The 21,511-nt window shown below is 33.0% G+C and overlaps 1 protein-coding gene across 23 annotated transcripts in view; it reads left to right on the top strand.

Annotated features, from left to right (window-relative positions):
- LOC129809648 (amyloid-beta-like protein) overlaps window positions 1–21,195 on the top strand; it is a 57,753-nt gene extending 36,558 nt beyond the window's left edge. For 7 of the 23 annotated variants that reach the window (XM_055859645.1, XM_055859634.1, XM_055859633.1 and 4 more), the window contains 6 exons: window positions 2,318–2,470; window positions 2,553–2,690; window positions 2,887–3,467; window positions 3,813–3,954; window positions 4,022–4,204; window positions 12,049–21,195. In XM_055859645.1, coding sequence (XP_055715620.1) covers window positions 2,318–2,470; window positions 2,553–2,690; window positions 2,887–3,467; window positions 3,813–3,954; window positions 4,022–4,204; window positions 12,049–12,150 — 1,299 coding nt within the window. In that variant the 3' untranslated portion in view covers window positions 12,151–21,195. Of the gene's footprint in view, window positions 1–2,317; window positions 2,471–2,540; window positions 2,691–2,886; window positions 3,468–3,812; window positions 3,955–4,021; window positions 4,205–12,048 lie in introns of all 23 variants that reach the window. The other 16 variants (XM_055859629.1, XM_055859640.1, XM_055859627.1 and 13 more) reach the window with 3 other exon arrangements.
- The last annotated feature ends 316 nt before the right edge of the window (window positions 21,196–21,511 follow it).

The raw sequence follows: 21,511 nt of genomic DNA, 5'->3' as shown, positions 1-21,511 counted from the left end.
TTAAATTTAGGGATAAATTATTTTAAAAAAATAGTAAAATATTGGGATTACCAGTGCCATACTAATATTTTACAGAAAAATAAGACAGTTGGTTCGAAATTACGATATTTAAAAACGATAAAAAAATAAATTTCTTAAGATTAAACTTGAAGAATACGAATCAATTTAGGTACCTTTTAGATTTTAAATAGTTTTTAAATAGAAGAGTTTACTGCTAGGAAAAAATACTTCAATTGTACGATTAGCTTTCTTGAGAAAGTTACATATGTAGCTTGAAATAAGGTCCTAAATAGACTCAGCTTGATAATGGAGAATATTTAGCTAGTAAAATTTGGCAGCAGAGGATCAGGTGAAGACTACTAAATGAGGGTAGACTTCTAATCGATGATCCTAATGACCTAGACAGACTTACGACTTAAGCCAAGAGACGGATTAACGTTATTATAATCAAAATAATTATATGATTACATTTCCATAATTTTCTGACTAATCCATCTCTCGGCTTAAGTAGAGAAACGGTTTAGGGTCTTGACAGACATGTGGATTAGCCAAGAGAGAGCTTAGCGTAATTACATAATATTAGAAACAACGGTTAAAGTTAATTTCCATCGTTTTCCAGTAAGTAGTCTCTCGACTTAAGTCGTAAGTGTGTCTAGAGCATAAGCCGTCAGTGTATGACAATTTGGGATTTATCTGTACTATCAAATTTTACTGACTAAATATTCTTGAGGATCGGTTTGTGTCTATTTAGACCCTTATACGGGAGACTTAGCCATATGGCTCTAATTCCTTATCAAGTAAGATTTTTAAGGAAATTGTTGATTAGCATTGAATTAAGGGTAAATTATCCATTAGATTTTGAAAAATCAACAAAATTGTTTGTTATTTAGATTTCTAAGGCCTTCGGGAACTAGGCTAAACCTCCAGCCTCAAGCCGTACATTATCTTCCATACATAAATTCAATTTAAAATTTATCACGATTGATGTTAGAAATCGTTACTAAAAATAAATTAAATTGGTCTTCTAAAGACGTGTAAAAAGATAAAAAAAATCTTTAAGTCAATTTTTTTGGTTTAAGACACTTTAGTTAAAAGCTTCGTTAAAGCTTCTTGTATGCAATATTCTTGATGATTAGTTATATTAAAATGCTTACACATCCGATATAATACAGGGGTATACCTTTTAATTCCAAAATAAAGGTAGCTTAAACATTGTAAAATTATAAGCTTTGTGCCAAAACCGAATGCTTTCAATTATGAGTTAAAGAATGACAATGCCAAAATATCGAAAGTCAAAATTTTGGCGTTCGGGCTTTTGGTATTCGGGATTTTCGTTTTTAAGATTTTGGCTGCCATTGGTCCCATATATCAAAAAGACACTTCTAAATGAGTAATCTTTAGCGATTTAAAAGGTCCTAAAATCGTTTCGTAAATTCTGAAATAAAGTTTATTATTTTTTCTCTTTTTACAATTAAAAATTTTAATTGAAGAATACAAACCAGTTTCGAAAGGACGACTTAATGCTCTCATTTTTTGCAATTTGCAATGATAAATATTTTCTTTATTTTTTTTTTAATTTCGGAGGATTCCACGATATTCCCTGTAATTTTGAATTAAATGACTTATCTTTATTCATCTATATAGGACCAGAATTAGTTTGTCTGTGATTTTTTTCAGTGACTACAGCATATTTTTGAAGCTTTGGATGACGGAGGTAACATACTATTCGGTTTTGTTTTAAATTTTCACGGATCAGGAATATATCGAGTGATTTAAATATCTTGTTAGGGGTATTAATTATGCCTCGTTCGTATAAGTCGTTCAGTGGGTTAATTTAAAGAAAAACAGAGAAAAATCAGTTTAGATTTAAGTTCGTTTTCGGTTTCAGTAACATAAGTAGCGGTAGAAAATTTTGTAGATTTATAGATTAATCACGTAACTTTTAATTACAATCATTTGTTGATGGTTAAATTTGAGCAATTAAAACAGGATTATCAGCCTGGTTTGGCCGAATCCATATCTCTAAAATCAACGTACGCTGTTAATAAGGAGCATCGAGAGTATACCTAGAAGCTTTTAGATTGAAATAATCTTCACAAATTCAGGACTAATTTATTATTTAGTTAAATAGTACAACTAACAAGGTTTTACTAATTTTCACTTCAAAAGCTTTCTCAAATCGCTCCCAGAAGGACATTACAATACTTCCCAGAATACTTTCCAAATGATCCCTGAGCTAGTATGCTGCTAATTTTTTTTGTCTTAACCGTTCTTACTCTAACCGTTTTTACAAAACGTATATTTTTGATCATCCCAGGAAGCCCAGCAGCGACTGGAGGAAGCTCATCGGGAAAAGGTGACTCGTGTGATGAAGGACTGGTCGGATCTCGAAGAGAAGTACCAGGATATGCGTTTGGCAGACCCAAAGGCAGCCCAGAGTTTTAAGCAACGTATGACTGCCAGATTCCAGGTAAGTTGCAGACGAAGCGCGTGCCAGGAGAGCGTTGGCGAACGAAGCCTTCCTGATTGATGAATTTTAGACGTCTGTTCAGGCACTCGAGGAGGAGGGCAATGCCGAGAAGCACCAACTGGCTGCAATGCATCAGCAACGAGTCCTGGCTCACATCAATCAGCGAAAACGTGAGGCGATGACATGCTACACCCAGGCTCTCACAGAGCAACCACCAAATGTAGGTTTCTCTGAATTCTGTCTCAGTAATGTGATGCATACCAATTTTAGCTGGGAGCTGGGAGTGTGAGGTTGGATTCTTCTTTGTTAAAATTCATCCCCAACCCCTGGATGCCTTTTTTGCAGAGGGGATTAATTAAAGAGACAAAGAGTGACAAATTGTCCTAACTTATGTCTGCATTCTGACCAAATTGCAGGCTCATCGTGTGGAAAAGTGTCTGCAGAAATTACTTCGTGCTCTGCATAAGGATCGTGCACATGCCCTGGCTCACTATCGGCATCTCCTGAGTTCTGGCGGAACTGGTGGCCTTGAGGCTGCTGCTTCTGAGCGTTCCCGGACCCTTGAGCGGCTCATTGACATTGATCGGGCTGTCAATCAATCACTGTCGATGCTGAAGCGTTACCCAGATCTCTCAGGCAGGATCTCCCAGCTTATGGATGATTATATCCAGGCTCTGCGTTCCAAGGATGAGACTCCTGGGTCCATGCTGGCCATGACTGAGGAAGCCGAGGCGGCAATTCTGGACAAGTACCGAATAGAAGTTGAACGCAAAGTGAATGAGAAGGAGAGGCAGCGTCTGGCTGAGAAGCAGCGCAAGGAAAAACGTGCCCAGGAGCGTGAGAAGTTGCGTGAGGAGAAACTGAGGTCAGAAGCTAAGAAATTGGAGGCTACAGTCAAGGCTCAGCAGCAGATGAAGGAGAAGGCCAACGAAGAGGAAGCCAGGAAGTACCAGAAAGCTGACCAGAAAGACGCCAAGGATGAAGATACAACAATTGGGTGAGTCAGCATCTCTTTCTCAGATACTTAATTAAAAACAATTCTTAAGAGGAAATAGTCAAGGAGATAAGAATATCAATAAATTACCATTTATAGTCAGAAAGTTTTCCAGGGAAACGTGTTTTAGTAAAACACGATTATTCCTGCTGCAAATTTGAAATTCAATTTGATGCACAAGTGGAAAGTCTTTGAGGGAGAAAAACGGAAAGGATGAGAGACCAATTGACATTCCTCATGAAAATTTTACCATTCCACCAAATGCATCCCTAGCAGACTTTTCCTAATTGATGTCGAACTGGAAGCAGAAGTTGTACCTACTTCAGTAATTGATTTTCTCTTTGGCAGTTTGGCTGTCACGGCACTTCCTACAGTCGATGATGCAGCTGTTCAACGAGCCGTCGAGGAAGTGGCAGCTGCTGTAGCTCATCAGGAAGCTGAGCCACGAATGCAGCATGCCCTGGCACATGATCTGGGCCATGGAGAAGCTGTAAGTTGACTGAAATTGAATCAATTGTTGTGCTTCTTTAACTGATTCTTTTTTGCTTCCTCGGCAGATCTACTCGGTGCGTCGGGAAGTGTTCCAGGGACCCGGACACGAGGGAAGGAATGTCTACTTCACTCTGGCTTTCGCCGGAATCGCCCTCATGGCCGCTGTCTTTGTGGGAGTGGCTGTGGCTAAGTGGCGCGCATCCCGATCACCCCAAGCACAAGGATTCATTGAAGTTGACCAGGTTAACGTGAGTTCTTAAATTTAAATCCTAATGGCACTCCTTCTTCCTTCCTTCACTGAGAGAAATCCGAAAAAGTTAAAATAACATTCCGGAAATGTTAATTTTACCCTGCAGTATTGATCCAAAATCGGTGTTAATATTACCCTTTTTAGGTATATTAGGGGTTAAAGTTACCCTTTTTCATGTTAATTTTACCCTTAATAAGGTGTAAAATTAACATTAAAAAATGTTGATATATTAAAAATTATTTATTTGATTTATTAAAAATTAAAATTATTACATAACCGTCCTAAAGATTTTTAAAAAATTAACCAGGATTTTAGGGAATCAAAATTTAGTAGCAAGTCAAGCAGAGCATGTGGCCTCTAATAGCTCAGTTGGTAGAGCACTCGTCTAGTTAACGAGAGGTCTCCAGTTCGATTCTGGGTGGAGGCAGGAATTTTTCCTGTCTCCACTGAGAAAAAATTGGATGATTTGAGTGTCATTTGCTTTGATTGACGATTTCTCTGTACATAAATACAATTAACATTGAACTAAAGTTCGTAAAATTCTCACAAAATTTAATGTTACAAATTCCTTTTGCTTTCTAAGAGTTTCTCCTAATTGCAATTTATCAGAGTCGACATCAATCCGGTATAAGGGGTATAAGGGACATGAACTTAAAGCTTTTGACTCTCAATAATCTTGCCAAACTTCCCACTGCTTCTATTTATTAAATGTTTGACAAAGTTACGGGGACTTAATTTACTAAGTTGTGTTTAAATTATTCCAAGTTTCAGTCGAAACCAGTAAATTAATGAGTTTTAGGATTTATCAAACTTCTAATTGTTGCTATTTTCATAAATATAAACATATACGCAAATTTGAATTCATTAAAACTCTTTAGTTTGACGAACTCCCGTAAGACTATCTCACATTCCCCAAGAAGAGCACTTGATGTTTAAGGTTCAGAGGTATACTCGTTGAAAGTTCCCTAAACTCCTGAATATAGTTGAAAATTTGTTCTGTTGCATTCATATTGTTACTGTTTTTGACATTGAAGCATATTAAAGAACTAATAGTAATTCTCATAAGAATTGTTCACATTTAGTTTTCGAAAACTCACCATAACTTTTCTCTTAAAAATAGCTTTTGACGAGCATAGAAATTCCTCGTTCTCCTCTCAATTTTTTTATGCTTTTGAACAAAAAAAATGCTCAAATAAAATTTAAATATTTTGCACAATCCCGTCTGACACAGGGTAAGGGGGCCCAGCGTTGAGCCATTATATTAACACCCATCTATAGGAACTATTTTAGCCCTCATCGGCAAGATCCGAGTGGTAGGCACAAATTAAGGACTGAATCTTGCCACGGATATTAATGGCGGTGGAATGAAACTGTCAATTGCACATCCTGATTTCACCTTCGAATTTTATACAAATAACAAAAGCTACAAAGATATGGATATGTTTTATTGAACCACGATGAACGATTTAACACTTTAGAAAAGCAAAAACTATTATGAAAAAAATTGTGTCCTAAAAAATACCCCGAAAGGAAATAAAAACACGTATTTCAAGATTGGAAATTTGTCTATAGTTACCACGACACTTTTCTCTACACGAAACGCACTCACGCACATTTATTATTATTATAAAAAAACACTAAAAACACTGAGAATCTTTCTGATAATTTTGAAAACAAATGAAATGTTTTGGAAAATATTCCATCTTGTCACTGACAGCCGAGCAACACGGCCGGCAACATAATTTTCGTAGTTCCGCTGCTCACCATCATGAACGCAAAACAGTGTCCTTCACATATATTTAGTAAGGGGTACTTTGTATGGGAGCTTCTTAAAAGTAAGGTATGAAAGATAGGGGTTAATTGAGGCTATAATCCACGCTTACCTGGTCAGACGGGATATTCCGTTGTTTGGACAGTTATTCACAGTACAATAAATATTTGAAATATTCATCGCGCTTTGTGACTGAATGAAGCTTTGAAAGCTCTGAATGCTATTAAGCGCCTAAACCTTTTTATACCAATAAAAATAAATAACGTTAAAGAAATAAAATTTAACGAGTAAAAAGTGAAAGGAAAGATATATCGCGACAATTAGAGTTTGAAATTTTAATGAATTTGTTCTTTGATTTTTTTAAAGCATTATTTTATGAAAATTGTTGAAAATATTGATTTTTTCTTCCTGAGAATAACATTATTTTTTGATATGTTGTATTTTTTATAAATTGATTTATACAAAAGTAAAAATGAATAAAATATTTGGTTACCATGTTTTGTGACTATTCTTCAAAAAAGCATTGTTATTTTTTGATAAATCAATCGAATCACCAATCCCTAAGATTTATTAAATCAGATTCATTGAAGGAATATGGAAAAAATACAAAATTTTTGAAGCCACAATGTGTGCGAAGCTTGATTTAGAAGCTAGTATTTATTTCATAGATCGTATCTCCCATTGTCAGATTCATCGGCAAAATACTGTTTCTAAAACCTATCAGCAGCCAATTGGCTCTAACAGCTCTAACTGCCGTAAGGACAACGGGTCCTCCTCAAGGAACCTTATACGGGTTTCAGGCCTAAGGGCTTTGGCAGACTTGAGGATTAGCCGAGAGACGGCTTATCATAATTATATTAGAAATAAGGGTTAAACCACATTTCTATCATTTTCTATTAAGCCGTCTCTCGGCTTAAGTCTTAAGTGTGTCAAGGACCTAAGGCTTAGCCATATGGCTTAACTTCTCTAATTCCTTATCAGGCAAGTTTTCCTTATCAGGCAAGTTTTTTTGGTAAAACATGACTTAAGATTGGATATTATAGGCAAATGATCAATTAAATTCTGAAAAATCAATAAAATCGGCACTATTTTGATTTTTGAGACCTTTGGCAACTGGGCTAAACCTCAGGTCTGAATCCGGTATTAAGATAGAGGATAGATTATTTAAAAATATTCCTTGGGTCAATTTCTGTTGAGAAATTTATTATCTAGAGGCCTTTATTTTCCGGACAGTGAGAACTGGAATTTTATTTTCTGATTTTGATTTAAAACTCTTTCGAGGCACCCCTGGCGAGGGTAGCCTACACAAGGGCGCACTACTGCTTTAAGCCCGGTGGCTTGAAAGAGCCGTTAGTAGAAGCCGCAAAAACAGCTGAGAGTCAGTCCGAATATAGAACGAATTTCCCAGAATTTCCAGGAATATTTTTATCACAGTAAGGAAATAGTCTGACCGACTTCGGACCAGTTTCTTCCTCTTGTTTTCGGTACTTCCGTTGAACAGAGCCGTAACAATAATAATATTTCGGGGAGATTAAAGACTTTCGCAATTTTTCAGAAATTTATGGATTTTCATTTCAATTTTTAAACAAATTCTCAAATATAAATCTTGTCTTAAAATAACAATTTTAATTATATGAGGGATTATTTAAGCAATATTTTCTGAAAATTTTAATAAAATTGAATTAAAAATAAATTCAATTTCAATGAAGAATTCATTGATTGGATGTTGATTTTTGGATACTTTTCGAAGAATAGACATTATTACTTATAGCAGATTTGTGTGAAGACAAAACACTTATTCATTTCTTTTGAAAAGTAAGTTAAACGAAGTATAGGGGAAAGTGACCATGCTTGATACTGTAAAATGATGTCCAAGGTTTGTGATTATTTTCTGATTACCACACAAACCGAAGCGATTCTTGCACTATGACAAAAAAATGTCTCACTTATTAGGTTCATAATCCAACCTCAAATAGTTCCTGGAAATCCTTAGATTTCCCTCAAGAAGTAAATGAAAATTCAGTGCCGACTTTTATACAAGTCGGGTCCGGGGCCTTCCTGTATAATAATTGATTCGACAAATCGGAGGCCTATTTTCACTGCAAAAATTTCACCGGATACAAAAAATTGCACATCAATATTTAGACGGAACTCTAATCTATCTGCTTAAATCGTTTGTACGACTGGTTATTAGTTTTAAAATCACTTTTATGTAATTTTTCTAAGCCGTGTTTTTGTGACATTAGGGCACTAGCGAAAACCATTTTTTCACTTTGAGTCCATGAAAATGTCACTCTGCAACCTTAAAATTCAGGCAACAGGGTTGAAGGCTATGTCAATTGTCAATAAAATTGGCGGATTACAATAGGTGTAATTATGAAATAATCACATCTAATGATAGAGTTGCCACAAATAAATTATCATTCATGGACCCTTTTTAAAATATAGGATGGACACAGGTAGAATTTATGAATTTGTCACCACCCACAAAACCAGTGTCCCCAAGTAAAAATATTTTTACATAAATATTAATACTGATGAACCCTCTATGTGCCTATGATAGTAGTTTTCCTGAACAGCGACATTAATTAAGAAATACTTATGAAATATCGTGTATTGAAATTACAGTTTTGGGCCCATTTTTAATTTTTGCTTCCTGAAACTAGGGAAAAAGAGCTGGGATCCTAATTTTTTTTTAGGAAATGTGAGGCTTAGGACCAGCTATTAAAATATATTGCTGTGAGTCATAATTATTGATTAACGTAGGAAAAAAATAGTTATTATCAAGCTTGGATCGTATCAAGCATAGTCACTTTCGCCTATTTGAAGGTACTAAAACGTATGATTTTTTGAAAAAATCTAAATGTGTTTTTTGGAAAAAGGGCAAAAAATAGTGCAATTTTTTGTCGTATTTTACAAAACCTTTTATTATGTAAAATAAGTTATGATGCAGGGGAATTAAAAATCCTGTTTTCTCCTCCTGTTTTTAACATTTCTTAGTAAAAATCGTATTGTGAGTCATTTTATGTCGATCAACAATAAAATGTGTAATATTTTTGTAGCAAATTACAAAATGCAAGTCTTGCGATATATTCTGATAGTATATCGGACGATATGTCGTCATTTAGATCAGCAACTATGCTAACTATACTTACTTTGTATTGGTATTTATTATAAAAGATACATTGTTGCATAGTCATTTGCTAAAATTCAGGTACAAGAAAGTTTGCATAGTTTCTGATCCAAGCGATATGATATTCTGTAGGACTTTCTCATGAATTTAATTGTGAAACTTTCCTAATGTTGACATAATTTCTCTAGAAATAGGTCCAACTTTTTGCACATACTTATCACACTGTGAATATTTTAGTAGCGTATTGAAATATTATAAATTTCTCAATAAGTTAATAAAAAACTTTACGTACTTTCTGAACCGGGTTTTGCTTTAAAAGGTGTGTTGTGAAGAATTTCTACAATTTTTAATTTTATGTACCTAATTGGTGGATATTACGAGAAATATGTGTACATCACATACGTCATACGATACCTCATTTTGAAATTTCTTTGGCTCTTTTATAATTTATATTAAAAAGGGTGGCAAAGCGTCCGTGGCTTTGCGAGGTGCTCGAACTCATGAGAAGGAGCTCTGCCTTTTTTGTCTATAAATCATCATAAGATCATTTCGAAATTAAAAAAATGGTTCATAAAGTTGGTATTTTAAAAAGTTGGTATTTTAAAAAATCAAAAATATATTACACGGTTATTTTGACCAAATCGAATGAATAATAGGCCTTAAATAATTTAGGATAACGATTTAACCGGTGAAAGGTGTCTTAGGGACGAAATGTTCAGCTAGACTAACAACAAAATATATCCAAATATCAAGCAAAAAAAATTGGGCAAATCTTGAGAACAGATTTTTGACGAATTTCAGCGGATTAGGCAACAAATGATGATGGAGAGGAGGAAAATAAAGAGACTGGTCTCGATATTATGTCATTTTAGGAGGATCATCGAAAACAAGAAATTTTAGCGGGTCGAAAAACAGGAGAAAACTCGAAAAACAGAATTTCTAAATTACAGCTCCATTACAGCTAAATTACAGAACCGTGATTTTTTCCGATTCATTGCCAATTGCGACCGATGCAGTCTCAAAATTGCAAGATCTTTCAAAAAAGTCCAAATTTAACCAAATCCGTTGAAAATTAGGCCCTCCAGAATGGATGACATTTGACCTTCAATAATTCAAGATTGAGATTTTTCCGGTGATAGGTGTCTAAGGACGAAATGCTAGAACGCTAGAACGCGTGAATAAAATTTTCCCTTCTTTTTAGCCACTGACGAAGGCGCGTTGTAGCGTCGAAAGCTTTGGCAAAATTATTCGAGTTTTCCTGTCCTGAAAGGATAACCACCCCTGACGCATCCGGAGGGAGTTTATCTCCTTAATTCTCAGGCGTTATCAATGTTCGCCTAAGATTTACCCCTCACGTAGGGGTATCGTAGAGAGGTTTAGTAATTAGAGTTAGTTTATATTGGTTTATCGTAGAGAATAGGTAGTTAGGAGAAGCGCTTAGTGTAAGTTCCTGTTGGTCAAGGCGACCATCCATGCGATTGCCTTAAGATTTTGGCTTCTATAGATTCTCTGAACGACCCTCACAAGAATTTTTTTTCTTTTTTATCAAAATTATTGAGTTTATTTTCAATAGGGGGAAGTGGTACATCACTTGAAATAAGGAATATTTGAAAATAACTCTATCCTCCTATTTTTAAATGAAACTGCGTCCTAGCATAATGTAATTTAGCTTCCCAATTGGTTCTTGAAAAAATCTATTTTAAAGATGCTCCAATTGAAAGGTATCCTACTCTTCCGATTCTTCTTTTTATATACATTTTTTGATCGTTCTATTGCTAAAGTTGTATGCAACATAATTATATTTACTTTTAAACATGAAAACAACGTGAAGCTATTCTGGAAATATGTTCATAAAATGATCCATAAATTTAAAAATTATAAGTTTGTGCCTATATTGTTATAAGCAAACAGTTCGATTTGAAATATTAATATTAATCAGGGGCCCATCAAGACTAATAAAAAGTGAAGCTATTTTTCACTTTTCCTTGTAAAATTTTGCAGATATTGCACCGCGACTTAAACAAATTTGATCGTAGTTCTTGTACTGTTTTGGTGAATATTATGAAATATGTTTTTTTTAGATAGCTTTTAATGTACGATTTCGAAATATATCAAACTGATAAGTCAATTCTCTTTAGGAAAAAACTTGCCAATAGTTTTCAGTGCCTCTATGTAAAAACGTATGGAAAAATGAGATGTCGATAGGCCCCTGATATTTATATTATAAAATAAAACTATAATCAAATTTTTAAGTTCTTCCATGTCAAACACCCTCTTTAATACGCTACTAAAATTTTCAAGGTGCGATATATTAAAAGTTTTCAATTAAAGGTAATTTCTGTAATAGCCACTAGAGCATTAGATTCATTTAAAATCCACTCAAATTCTTTAGATCTTTGTGAAAAGGTAACCCTTCACGTCCACTATAGGACATGAATGGATTCTATTGAAAACTCCATCATTTTGGCTTTAATCAGTGTATATCTTAATTAAACTTTTCAATTAGTTCAGAGTCCCTCAAGTTCGGTGGAATTCCTTTGACATAGACAATTCTATCACGTTCATTCCAACGATTCCAACTAGTTTTAACGTTTGCTAGCCAAATTTCAGGTTACATTTCCATTAATTGACAGGAATCATTGATTTACCTGCGGATAAATTGCTATGACTACATTAAGGGGAATTAATTGATGATTTTATTCATCTAATGGGCAATTTTCGGACGGTAATTTACTATTTCCGCGATTTGGGGATGTCATGTCCATTGATAATGTGCCAATAATTGCCTTCTTGTGATTTTTTAGGAGATAAGAATGATGTAGATTTTGAATTTCCTTGTGGCGTAAAAGTCCTTCAATTTTCCAAACTTCCATTTGAATTCTTCACCTAAATTGCCTTTTGAAGTGGCTCCTTGAAAACTTTTGAATTTTCTTTGTAGACTATTGGAGCTCCAGTGACACCAGAGGAGAGACATGTGGCCAACATGCAAATCAATGGGTATGAGAATCCAACATACAAATACTTCGAGGTCAAGGACTAAACGCATGACCTCGCGAAAGGAATGAAACAGTCTCGTGAGTAAAAAAAAAGAGAATCAAAATGGAAAGTATAATCCTTTTATATTCAATAACGGAAGGGGTGAGATAAGAAAAAAAAGTGAGAGAGAAAAAAATTGTGGAATAAGATGAAACAATAATAGCCACAGATATATTTAGATTTTAGCATTACACATAAAGAAAAAAAAAGATGAATTACCTATAATTAATTATATACCTTTTGAGGAAGAATGGCAAAAAAGCAACAAAGTTAGAATGAAAAAAAAATTTGAAAAAAAAGTGAAGAAAACAATTCTACTGCTATATAAAAAAACAGCAAGTTTGGCTTGCAAATTGTACAATATCTCATTTTTAATTGTAAAATGTTCAGTATCGTTGTCACTGAGGTATAAGAGAATAAAAAGAGGTGGTAAAGAAAAATAAAAGGAATAAAAAAAAGAGATAAATATTTATTTGAATGCTGCACTTTTATGAAGAATGCACTCAAGAATAAATCTCTCGTTGTTGTAGTTGTAGTAGAGTGTCCTTTGCAAGATGACGAATTGTGTGAAAACTTTTTTTTTCCTTTTTTGGAGGGATTATAACACACACTTTTACGACTTTTTTTTCCTTTGTCTCACTTTTAATTTTTTAATTTTTCTGGTTTTTCTCTTACCACAAAAAACTAGTTGGTGAACTTTTTAGGCGCCTTCACACTAAATAAAACCCAAATAAATTCACGTAATTAACTAACAAAAACCAAGCTTACAAAAAAAAAGGAATTTTTCACCAGAAATAAAAGCTTCACATAGACTGACTTTTCCTAAATATCAAGACAGAGAGAATATCTTGTAGTTTTATCACATCTAGTGCTTTCTGTAATTTGTAAACACCCTCTTTTCCAAAAAAAAAAGAATACACAGTTTGTGTCTCATTGAATCACACACAGAGTATAATCCTATTTATTAAATAACAAAAAAGCTTCAGGTGAACCGAATTGTGCGAGAGCTTGTTTTATAAATGAACAAAAAAAATTAAAAAATATATAGAACAGAATTTTTAAAAGAAAACTCTAGAATCTTAGCCGAACAATAGAAGTTAGATCGTAAAACATTACTCATCAAGACACGTACCACTCAACACAAAAAAATAAAATCGATAAAAAAATTAAGGAAAATATTCCTTATCCAAAAAAATAAAAAAAATGAATAAATATCACTAAGAAATCCGCGTGAATGTCGATGTAAAAGCCGCTTCTTTTCCTGGTAGTCACTGTAGATTATTAGAAAACTGTGAAAATTGCACTGAAGTCAGTTTTAAAAGAGTCACTTTTGAGGGATGATTTTAAGATTCTTAAATGCGTTTTTATTAATCGAATTTTTAAGAGTTGTTTTCTTAAATCCATATAAAAGGAAACTTTAAAGAATTTATTTTGCAATGGTTTTCTAAAGTCTTTTCGGAAGGAATCTTTAAAGTACTTATTTTAGAATTAGCTTTCTAAAATCTATTTTAAAGGAATTTTTATAGAATCGATTTTGGAATGGCTTTTTAAAATCTAATTTAAAGGAATCTTTAAAGAATCGATTTTGGAATAGCTTTCTAAAGTCTATTCACAAGGATTCTTTGAAGAATTGGTTTTAGGAAACGCTTTCTTAAAGTCTATTTTAAAGGAATATTAAAAAAAATGATTTTAGGAATAGATTTCTAAAGTATATTCGAAAAAATGTTTTGGAATTCATTTGAAATATTTTTTTGCAGTCTTTTTAGAAGAGATCTTTAAAGAATAGATTTTAGGAATGTCTTTTTAAAATCTATTCAAAAGGAATCCTCAAAGAATTGATTTTGGAATAACTTTCTAAAATATATTCGAAAGAAAACTTTAAAGAATTGATTTTGGAATAATTTTCTAAAATATATTCAAAAGGAATCATTAAAGAATCGATTTTGAGAACAGGTTTTTAAAATCGATTCGAAAGGAATATTCAAAGAATTGATTTTAGGTATAGTTTCCTTAAACTTATTCGAAAAGAATCTTTAAAGAATCGATTCTAAAATGGCTTTCTAAAGTCAATTCAAAAGCAATCTTTTAAGATTCAATTTTAGAAACACCTCTTTTAATTCTATTCGAAAGGAATCTTTGAAGAATCGATTTTAGAATAGCTTTCTAAAGTCTTTCGAGAAAGAATATTCAAAGAATAGATTTTAGGAATGTCTTTTTAGAATCTATTCAAAAGGATTCTTCAAAGCATTAATTTTAAAAATAGCTTTCTTAAACTTATTCCAAAAGAATCGTAAAAGAATCGATTTTGGAATAGCTTTTTAAAGAATTTTCGGAAAGAATCCTTAAAGAATCGATTTTGGTATAGCTTTTTAAAGTATTTTCGGAAAGAATCCTTAAAGAATCGATTTTGGAATGGCTTTCTAAAGTCTATTCGAAAGGAATCTTTAAAGAATCGATTTTAGAAACACCTTTTTTAATTCTATTCGAAAGGAATCTTTAAAGAATTGATTTTACAAAAGTTTCCTAAAATCTATCCAGAAGGAATCTACAAAGAATCGATTTTAGTTATAGCTTTTTTAAACCTATTCAAAAAGACTCTTTAAAGAATACATTATGGAATAGCTTTCTAAAGTCTTTTCAGAAAGAATCCTTAAAGTATTGATTTTTGGAATAGCTTTCTTGAGTCTCTTTAAAAGAAATTTTTAAAGAATCGATTTTAGGAATAGCTTTCTAAAGTCTGTTTAAAAGGACTCTTTAAAGGATCGATTATGGAATAGCTTTCTAAAGTCTTTTTAGAAGGAATCTTTAAAGAATCGATTTTAGGAATAACTTTCTTAAACCTATTCGAAAAAAAAAGGATTTTACGAATGGCTTTTTAAAATCTATTCAAAAGGAATTTTCAAAGAAAATGATTCTAGAAATACCTTCTCAAAGTCTATTCAGAAGTAATCTTTAAAGAATCGATTTCGGAATAGTTTTCTTTTAAATCTCTTGAAAAGGAATCCTTAAAGGGGTGCTTTTAAAACTGTTTGCAGTGTTTCTATTTGTCTGAGCTTTTTTCCACTCAATTCTCACATATTGCTTCGATGTCTTACTTGAGTTTTACGCTTTCTTTCCTAGCTATTCACACGAAAATCCAATTTCGAATAAACACTGAAGAAATCCTCGTCAAAATGAGTGATTTCGAATTGGCAATAAAACAAGGGTGAGATTGAATGTGAAGAGGAATTTTGCACGTAGCATCATCGTTCACAAGATGCTCTCATCCTTTTTTTTTTCTCTCACACTAATCTCGTAAAATTCCAAGACACATTTAGCACCTTACTTTTAGGGTAATACACAAAGGATCGCCTGCCCTCCCACCCTCACACAAAAACATGCAATGTAAATGGTAAATGCAAATTGAGCTTTTGAGCAATTAAATGGGAAAAACTGCAGATGGGAAATGTACTTTCATCCCCAAAGCAGGAAGCTGCTGAAAAAAGCTCCTTCTTAAAGGCTTTTCTCCATATCTATAATAGAGCTTCAATCCCCTATTTTCAACCCTATCCATTTCGTAGGAAGCTCAGAAGCTCAATTTTCTCCCCCGAAAAAAGAAGAAAGAGAGAACGAGCAGCAAAAAAAAACGGCTTAAGAGGAAAAATGATGGAGTTCTTGCTTTGATGTTGTAATTTGTTACACATCCTCTCAATAAGGTTATTATATTTCATAAGGAGATTAATAACGTTGGTTCCCTCCTATTCAGAGATGATGAAAAAATTGATATTGAAAAAAAACGTGAAGAAATATTAGGTATTTTATTATTAGGTAGTCAAAGGTAGACGTCGGAAAAAAAATCAAGAGGAAAATAAAGAGAGAAATTTGACAAGAAAAAGCATCATGAGGAAAGCGTTAGGATGACGGTGAAAAAATATATGTAATACAAGTAATAAGTGAAGATGAAATACCATAATTGTATTTTACGATAGAACCTAAACTATATATTAATGTTAATTGAATATTGTAATTGGAATTAACTTTAGGTGCTTAGGTTTAAAATGAATTTTAAATGTGGAAGAATATGGGAGATTAGGAGGAGGAACTAAGGTTAAATTATAAGGCAGTGACATACCACAAGATCAATGTGAAGGAAGGAAAATTCTAGTCCAAAATCGAAGCTTAATTGTATAAAAAAAAGTGAGAGGTTTAGATGAAAATTCTGTTTTCTTTTTTTGTTGAATTCTGTAAAATTTATCAAACAGATTTTTGTTTTTTTACTGCGTTCTTGGTAGTTTAAAAATAATTTTAAAAGAATTTTTAAAAAATATTTAGGGGAAGATCTTAGTATAAAGTCTCATCCCTAAGTACGAAAATATCATTTTGTTGATTTGTTTAATTCTCCAAAAGTCTTTTTGTAAATTTCTGTTCGAAGAGTGGAGAAAACTTAAGGAAAAAAAAAATCGGAAATATCATTAAAATTATGTACATTGTACACAATATAAGTATGCTATAATATATTTTCTGATAAACTAACAACTATCAAGAGTATTTTGCATAAGATGAGAGAGAAAAATATTAAAAAAAAATGTAAAGAGAAAATGAATATTTAAAGAATCACCTTTGTTTTTTTTTAAATAAAAAGATACTCTTTTTTTATCCCAAAAAATAATTTCACAAAATCCTTTCGACGCACGACAAAATGACATTGCAATTCAAAAAAAATTCACAGTCAAAAGCTATTTATTCCCTGAATTCTTTATAAAAAAAACATGAAAAATTACTGAGCACAGAGCAATTTTTTTGGTGTGAAAACCATCTAAAAAAATATGTGGATTTAGGTTCCAAAAGAACTCACACACACGAATGGCAACAAAATATTACAACATCTTTAAGAGACATATTTATGAAAGAAAAGCATATTTAAAGAAGAAATATTAATGCAACAATATTTATTTTTGTATCCAAAAAAAAGTACTATTGAATTTGGAGAAAAAAGAAAAACAGTGAAGAATATGTCGTAGCAAAATGTAATGTATCTTAGGTGAAAAAAAAGAGGAAGACAACAAACCAACATGTGGAGGAAATATAGAATACGTCCTTTTTAATACTTTTTTAGCACAAGACATAAATATATGTGTATAGGAGGTATATTTAGCATCTTTTTGCCCCCCTCTTTGAGACACACACACAACACAACACAGAAGACACATTTTGTATTTTAGGTGAATCTATGCTGGGTTAGAAATGTTCTCCTGAGAACTTTTTACCAACCCCCATCCAACACAGAAATGTCTTAAGAGATGCGACATGAAATACAACTTTTGCGTAAATTCTCCATGAAATATTCCGCAAAGTTGAGGAGCGTGTTTGTCACTGAGAACACTTATTGTTCTTCATGGGCGTCCATCATTTTCAATTTACCTGCTTTACCACGATATGATACTGTCTCTCATGGGAGCTTTACCACCCACAATTTCTCATGCAGAGCTTTAGAACTTTCACTAGTGAAAAAACATGCACTCTCGTGATGAAAAGTGATGATTTTACTGAATTGAAACGGAAGTTATAGGCTACGCACAGTAGGTACAATAGAAAAGGGCTAGAATTCTCTGTACGACCAAAAAACTTTAAGTAAATCGCAGAATTAGATAGCTATTACACTGAAAATGTATCTTATTTTAAATTTAGTACATTTAGTACAGACATGTGCTAAATCTCGAACTTTGTAGAAATCATTAACGGTCATAATTTTGAAATTTATGAGTTAATTTCCCTCAATAGAACGGGATCGAGAGGATTGCGTTCTTAAGGAGAGTGAGGGAATCTTGGTTAAACCACGGCAAGGTGAGAATTTAGCCCCGTACTCTAGGCTTTATACGGCCTTCAAACCTAAGTCTTAACCACATGGCTTAACTGCTCTAATTCCTTATCAATCAAGATTTTTTGGATGAATTTAATTCACCGTGGTGTCACATAACGGTGGTTAAAGTAATAAAAGATTAGGATTGGTGGAATACGGCCGTGCACCGGACTGATATATGTCGAATAGGCCGTACGCTCTAGTAATAATTTTGAACAATTTTCATAATTCCCATATTAATTAGCCTTAGCCCCTGATACTAAAGCAAAAGTGATTATACTACTTTCTGACCGTGGTGTCACATATAAGATTAATATTAATATTAATATTAAGAAAACCCTTAGAGAGAGGTATATAGAATACAAAATTTCAAATGGAAAATCACGTGTGTTAGGAAGAGTACACTCTAGTGGAGTAATACGATGAGTAAGATATTACTGTTCGTATTAATTGCTCTCTGAATCGTGTGACAGGCAATTTGAGCAATTTTCCATGCGTGCCAACTGTGATTCGGTCAGTTTTCGAGCGAAACAGAATTCTCGCAGTTCAGAAAGTTTCAATCTTAATATTAATCTTATATGTGACATGGTCATCAGGATTGGTTTCTTAAAGACATATGACCTATCAGATTTAGAAAGGGCAATAAAATTAGTTGCTATTGCTATATCGGGTTTTCAAAACTTCGGAAACTGGGCTAAAGCGGTCTTCAGACTAGAGGTTTAGCCCAGTTCCCGAAGGTCTCAAAATCTGAAACAGCGAGCAATTTTATTGTTTTCTTGAGAAAAAAGTAAACTTTAAAGTAAACTTTTCCAAAAAATCGTGACTGATAAGAAACTAGAGTAGTTAAGCCAAATAGCTATGCCTAGTTCTAAAGTGCGTACAAGCCTTTAGTCTGCAGACCGCTTTAGGGTAGTGAGATAATGGGTTATCCCTGGACCCAGGGCTACAAATTTTGCAAGGAAAAAAGAAAATTGATATAGAGGATAAAACATCACACTCCCATCTGTACTAAATCTTACCTGTACTAAATATCAAACATGGTCAAAACATGCCGTCTTGATTATTTAGTACAAATAGAGGCATAAACAAATTTTTGCTAAATTTCTGTACTTAAAAACGACGCAGATGAATGGCATTGTACACTTAGTACAATCATGTACTAAATAAAATTTGAAATATATTTTCAAACTGATGTACGGAGATTAAAAATTTGTTTCTTTAATATGTTCTTTTACATTATTTAGCACTAACGAAAAAAAATATCCACTTAGTACAATTATGTACTAAATGGTAATATAGATTTTTTCATTAATAAGAATTGTGCTAAATAATTTATAAATTAAAAATGAAACACAAATCAATCTGATATATTACTTTTTTTTAAAGATTTATTAATAGTTTCGTTTTAGTACTAAATATCTAACATACGTTATATATATTTGGAAGAATAAAGTGATATGCAAAATATTGTTTAATTAAAAACAGTTTTTAAGCAGTACAAAGCCTTTTGTATATGATAAAAGGAAGAAAGTCTTAATATTGTCTGTACTAAATCTCATGCAGTTAAAAAAAAAACTAAGCCTGGGTATTTAAGATTTGTCTATGGGTCGTACCTTATGGCGTCTTAAACCTTAGGCGATTCGGCAGCACGCAGGCAACCCCTAAGGCGGTTCTCCAGCTCTACATCTCGGCTTCTGTGTGCTTGAGGTATATACAGTTCCGTTTCTGTACTATGGCAGACCAGTCTTGTTTGGATCAGTTGCAGTGAATGTGTATTTGTATCAACAGATCTCTTAATGCCAAACTCGTTTCTGTATCAGCCGCTCTTAAGGTGGTTCATTGTTAGTGCATTGGGCATTACTTTTCATTAATTCACTGGACTAATGGTGTTATTCCAATAAAAAATGAACATGTTTTTTTTTAGCACAAGACTGTTCTCAAGTGATTTTTGATTATCGACTTGTCTTTGTGTTGGTTTTTTTCACGACTGTTTCTAAAAACGGATTTAGAAGACGGCTAGGACAGAGGAAAACAGTCGAGACAGGAACAAACACAAAGAAAAGACGATAATACAGAAGCGCTTGAAAATAGTAAAGTACTAAAAATACATGTTAAGTTTTCATTGGAATACCAACTGATCCACTGAGACTCTAGCTTGGGTATTCAGTATAAGTCCAGTTATCAGAAAAAGGCTATTTTATCTGCTTATTTAGATGCTCTATCTACCTTTTGTTTTTTTGTTATCAGAAGTGCTGTAAAATTCAATTTCTTAAATGACACGTTTTAGTACAGTTTTGTACTAATTATTCAACCCCGCCAAGAACTTGAAAATCCCATGTTATGCAATTTATTTCAATCTACCAAATGATAATGCAAGGCGAGATGTTCGCTACTGAATTATTTACCATCATTTTTCACTGTAATAGCTCTATTATTCCTTGTCAGCTAAGCCAATAACTCCTTGAAAATTCGTCCAACCCTTCTCACAGCAACTCTGAGAGTGCATGTAGAAATATGTCTTGTTATTTGTTAACATGAATGCTCTAAAAAGAGAATATGAATGGCAAAATGGTGTAATACAAGAAATCTGAGGTGAAAGTTCTACCAGAGAAATTCTATATAGTATAACTCTATTTTGAAGTTATGTGAAAGCTTTCTCAAACCTAAAAATTCTTTGTTAATTAAAATTGCACAGTTTCTCTTTAGTTTTCCCAGACACAGTTGGTGAAAATTGAAAATGTTAATTAACCAGCAGGAGGTTGAAAAGCCAAACCATGAAAATTTCTAGGAAAATCGCGCGCTCTAAAGAACAATTCTGAAAGGGTGTCATGGAGCACAGCATAGTGGAGCATAATGCTTAAGGAAGATGTTGAAAAATTGAGAAAAAAACTGTCTTACAATTCAGAAAGGAGAATTTTAATTTAGAAACACACAGAAAAGAAGAATTATAAAAAAATCAAGACAGTACTTGAATTTAGGGTTATTATTGCAAGGAGTAATAAATGGCAGAAGGAGTGAAAGGTGAAGAAAAAAAAACTAAAATAGTCAAATAGAAATACATTCGTACATATTTAAACAAGAAAAAAAAAATGCTTAGCGAAGACATTGTATCATTTATAATTTATTTATAACTTTTGTGGCCATTATATACTAATAAAATCATATGTAATGTTATTTAATCAATAATATAAAGAAAAGGAAAAAAAGAGACCAAGTGCGTTTGAAATTCTTTCCATCCCATTGTCTAATCCCCACCCACAATCACTTCTTTGCCTCTCAGCAATGGTGCAATAGTTTAGTGCAAAAAGCCGAAGATTTCGTTGCAAATAAACGCTAATTGCTTGACATTAAACAACAATTATTTGGTCATTACCTTCTCCCCAAAAACCACACCAAATAGCCCCCCCCAACTCTATGAAATATAGCCCAGAATGACAATGAAAAGTCCACCATATTAGTGAGATGAATGAATTTTGAAGCCAATAGCGATGTGAATTATTTGTACGCTTCCATCAGCTCACAATTC

Source organism: Phlebotomus papatasi, chromosome 1 (genome assembly GCF_024763615.1).
Source record: "Phlebotomus papatasi isolate M1 chromosome 1, Ppap_2.1, whole genome shotgun sequence".
In the NCBI taxonomy this organism is placed as follows: Eukaryota; Metazoa; Arthropoda; class Insecta; order Diptera; family Psychodidae; genus Phlebotomus; species Phlebotomus papatasi.
Note: the sequence above shows the minus strand (reverse complement) of the source record. Positions and strands in the feature narration are given on the sequence as shown.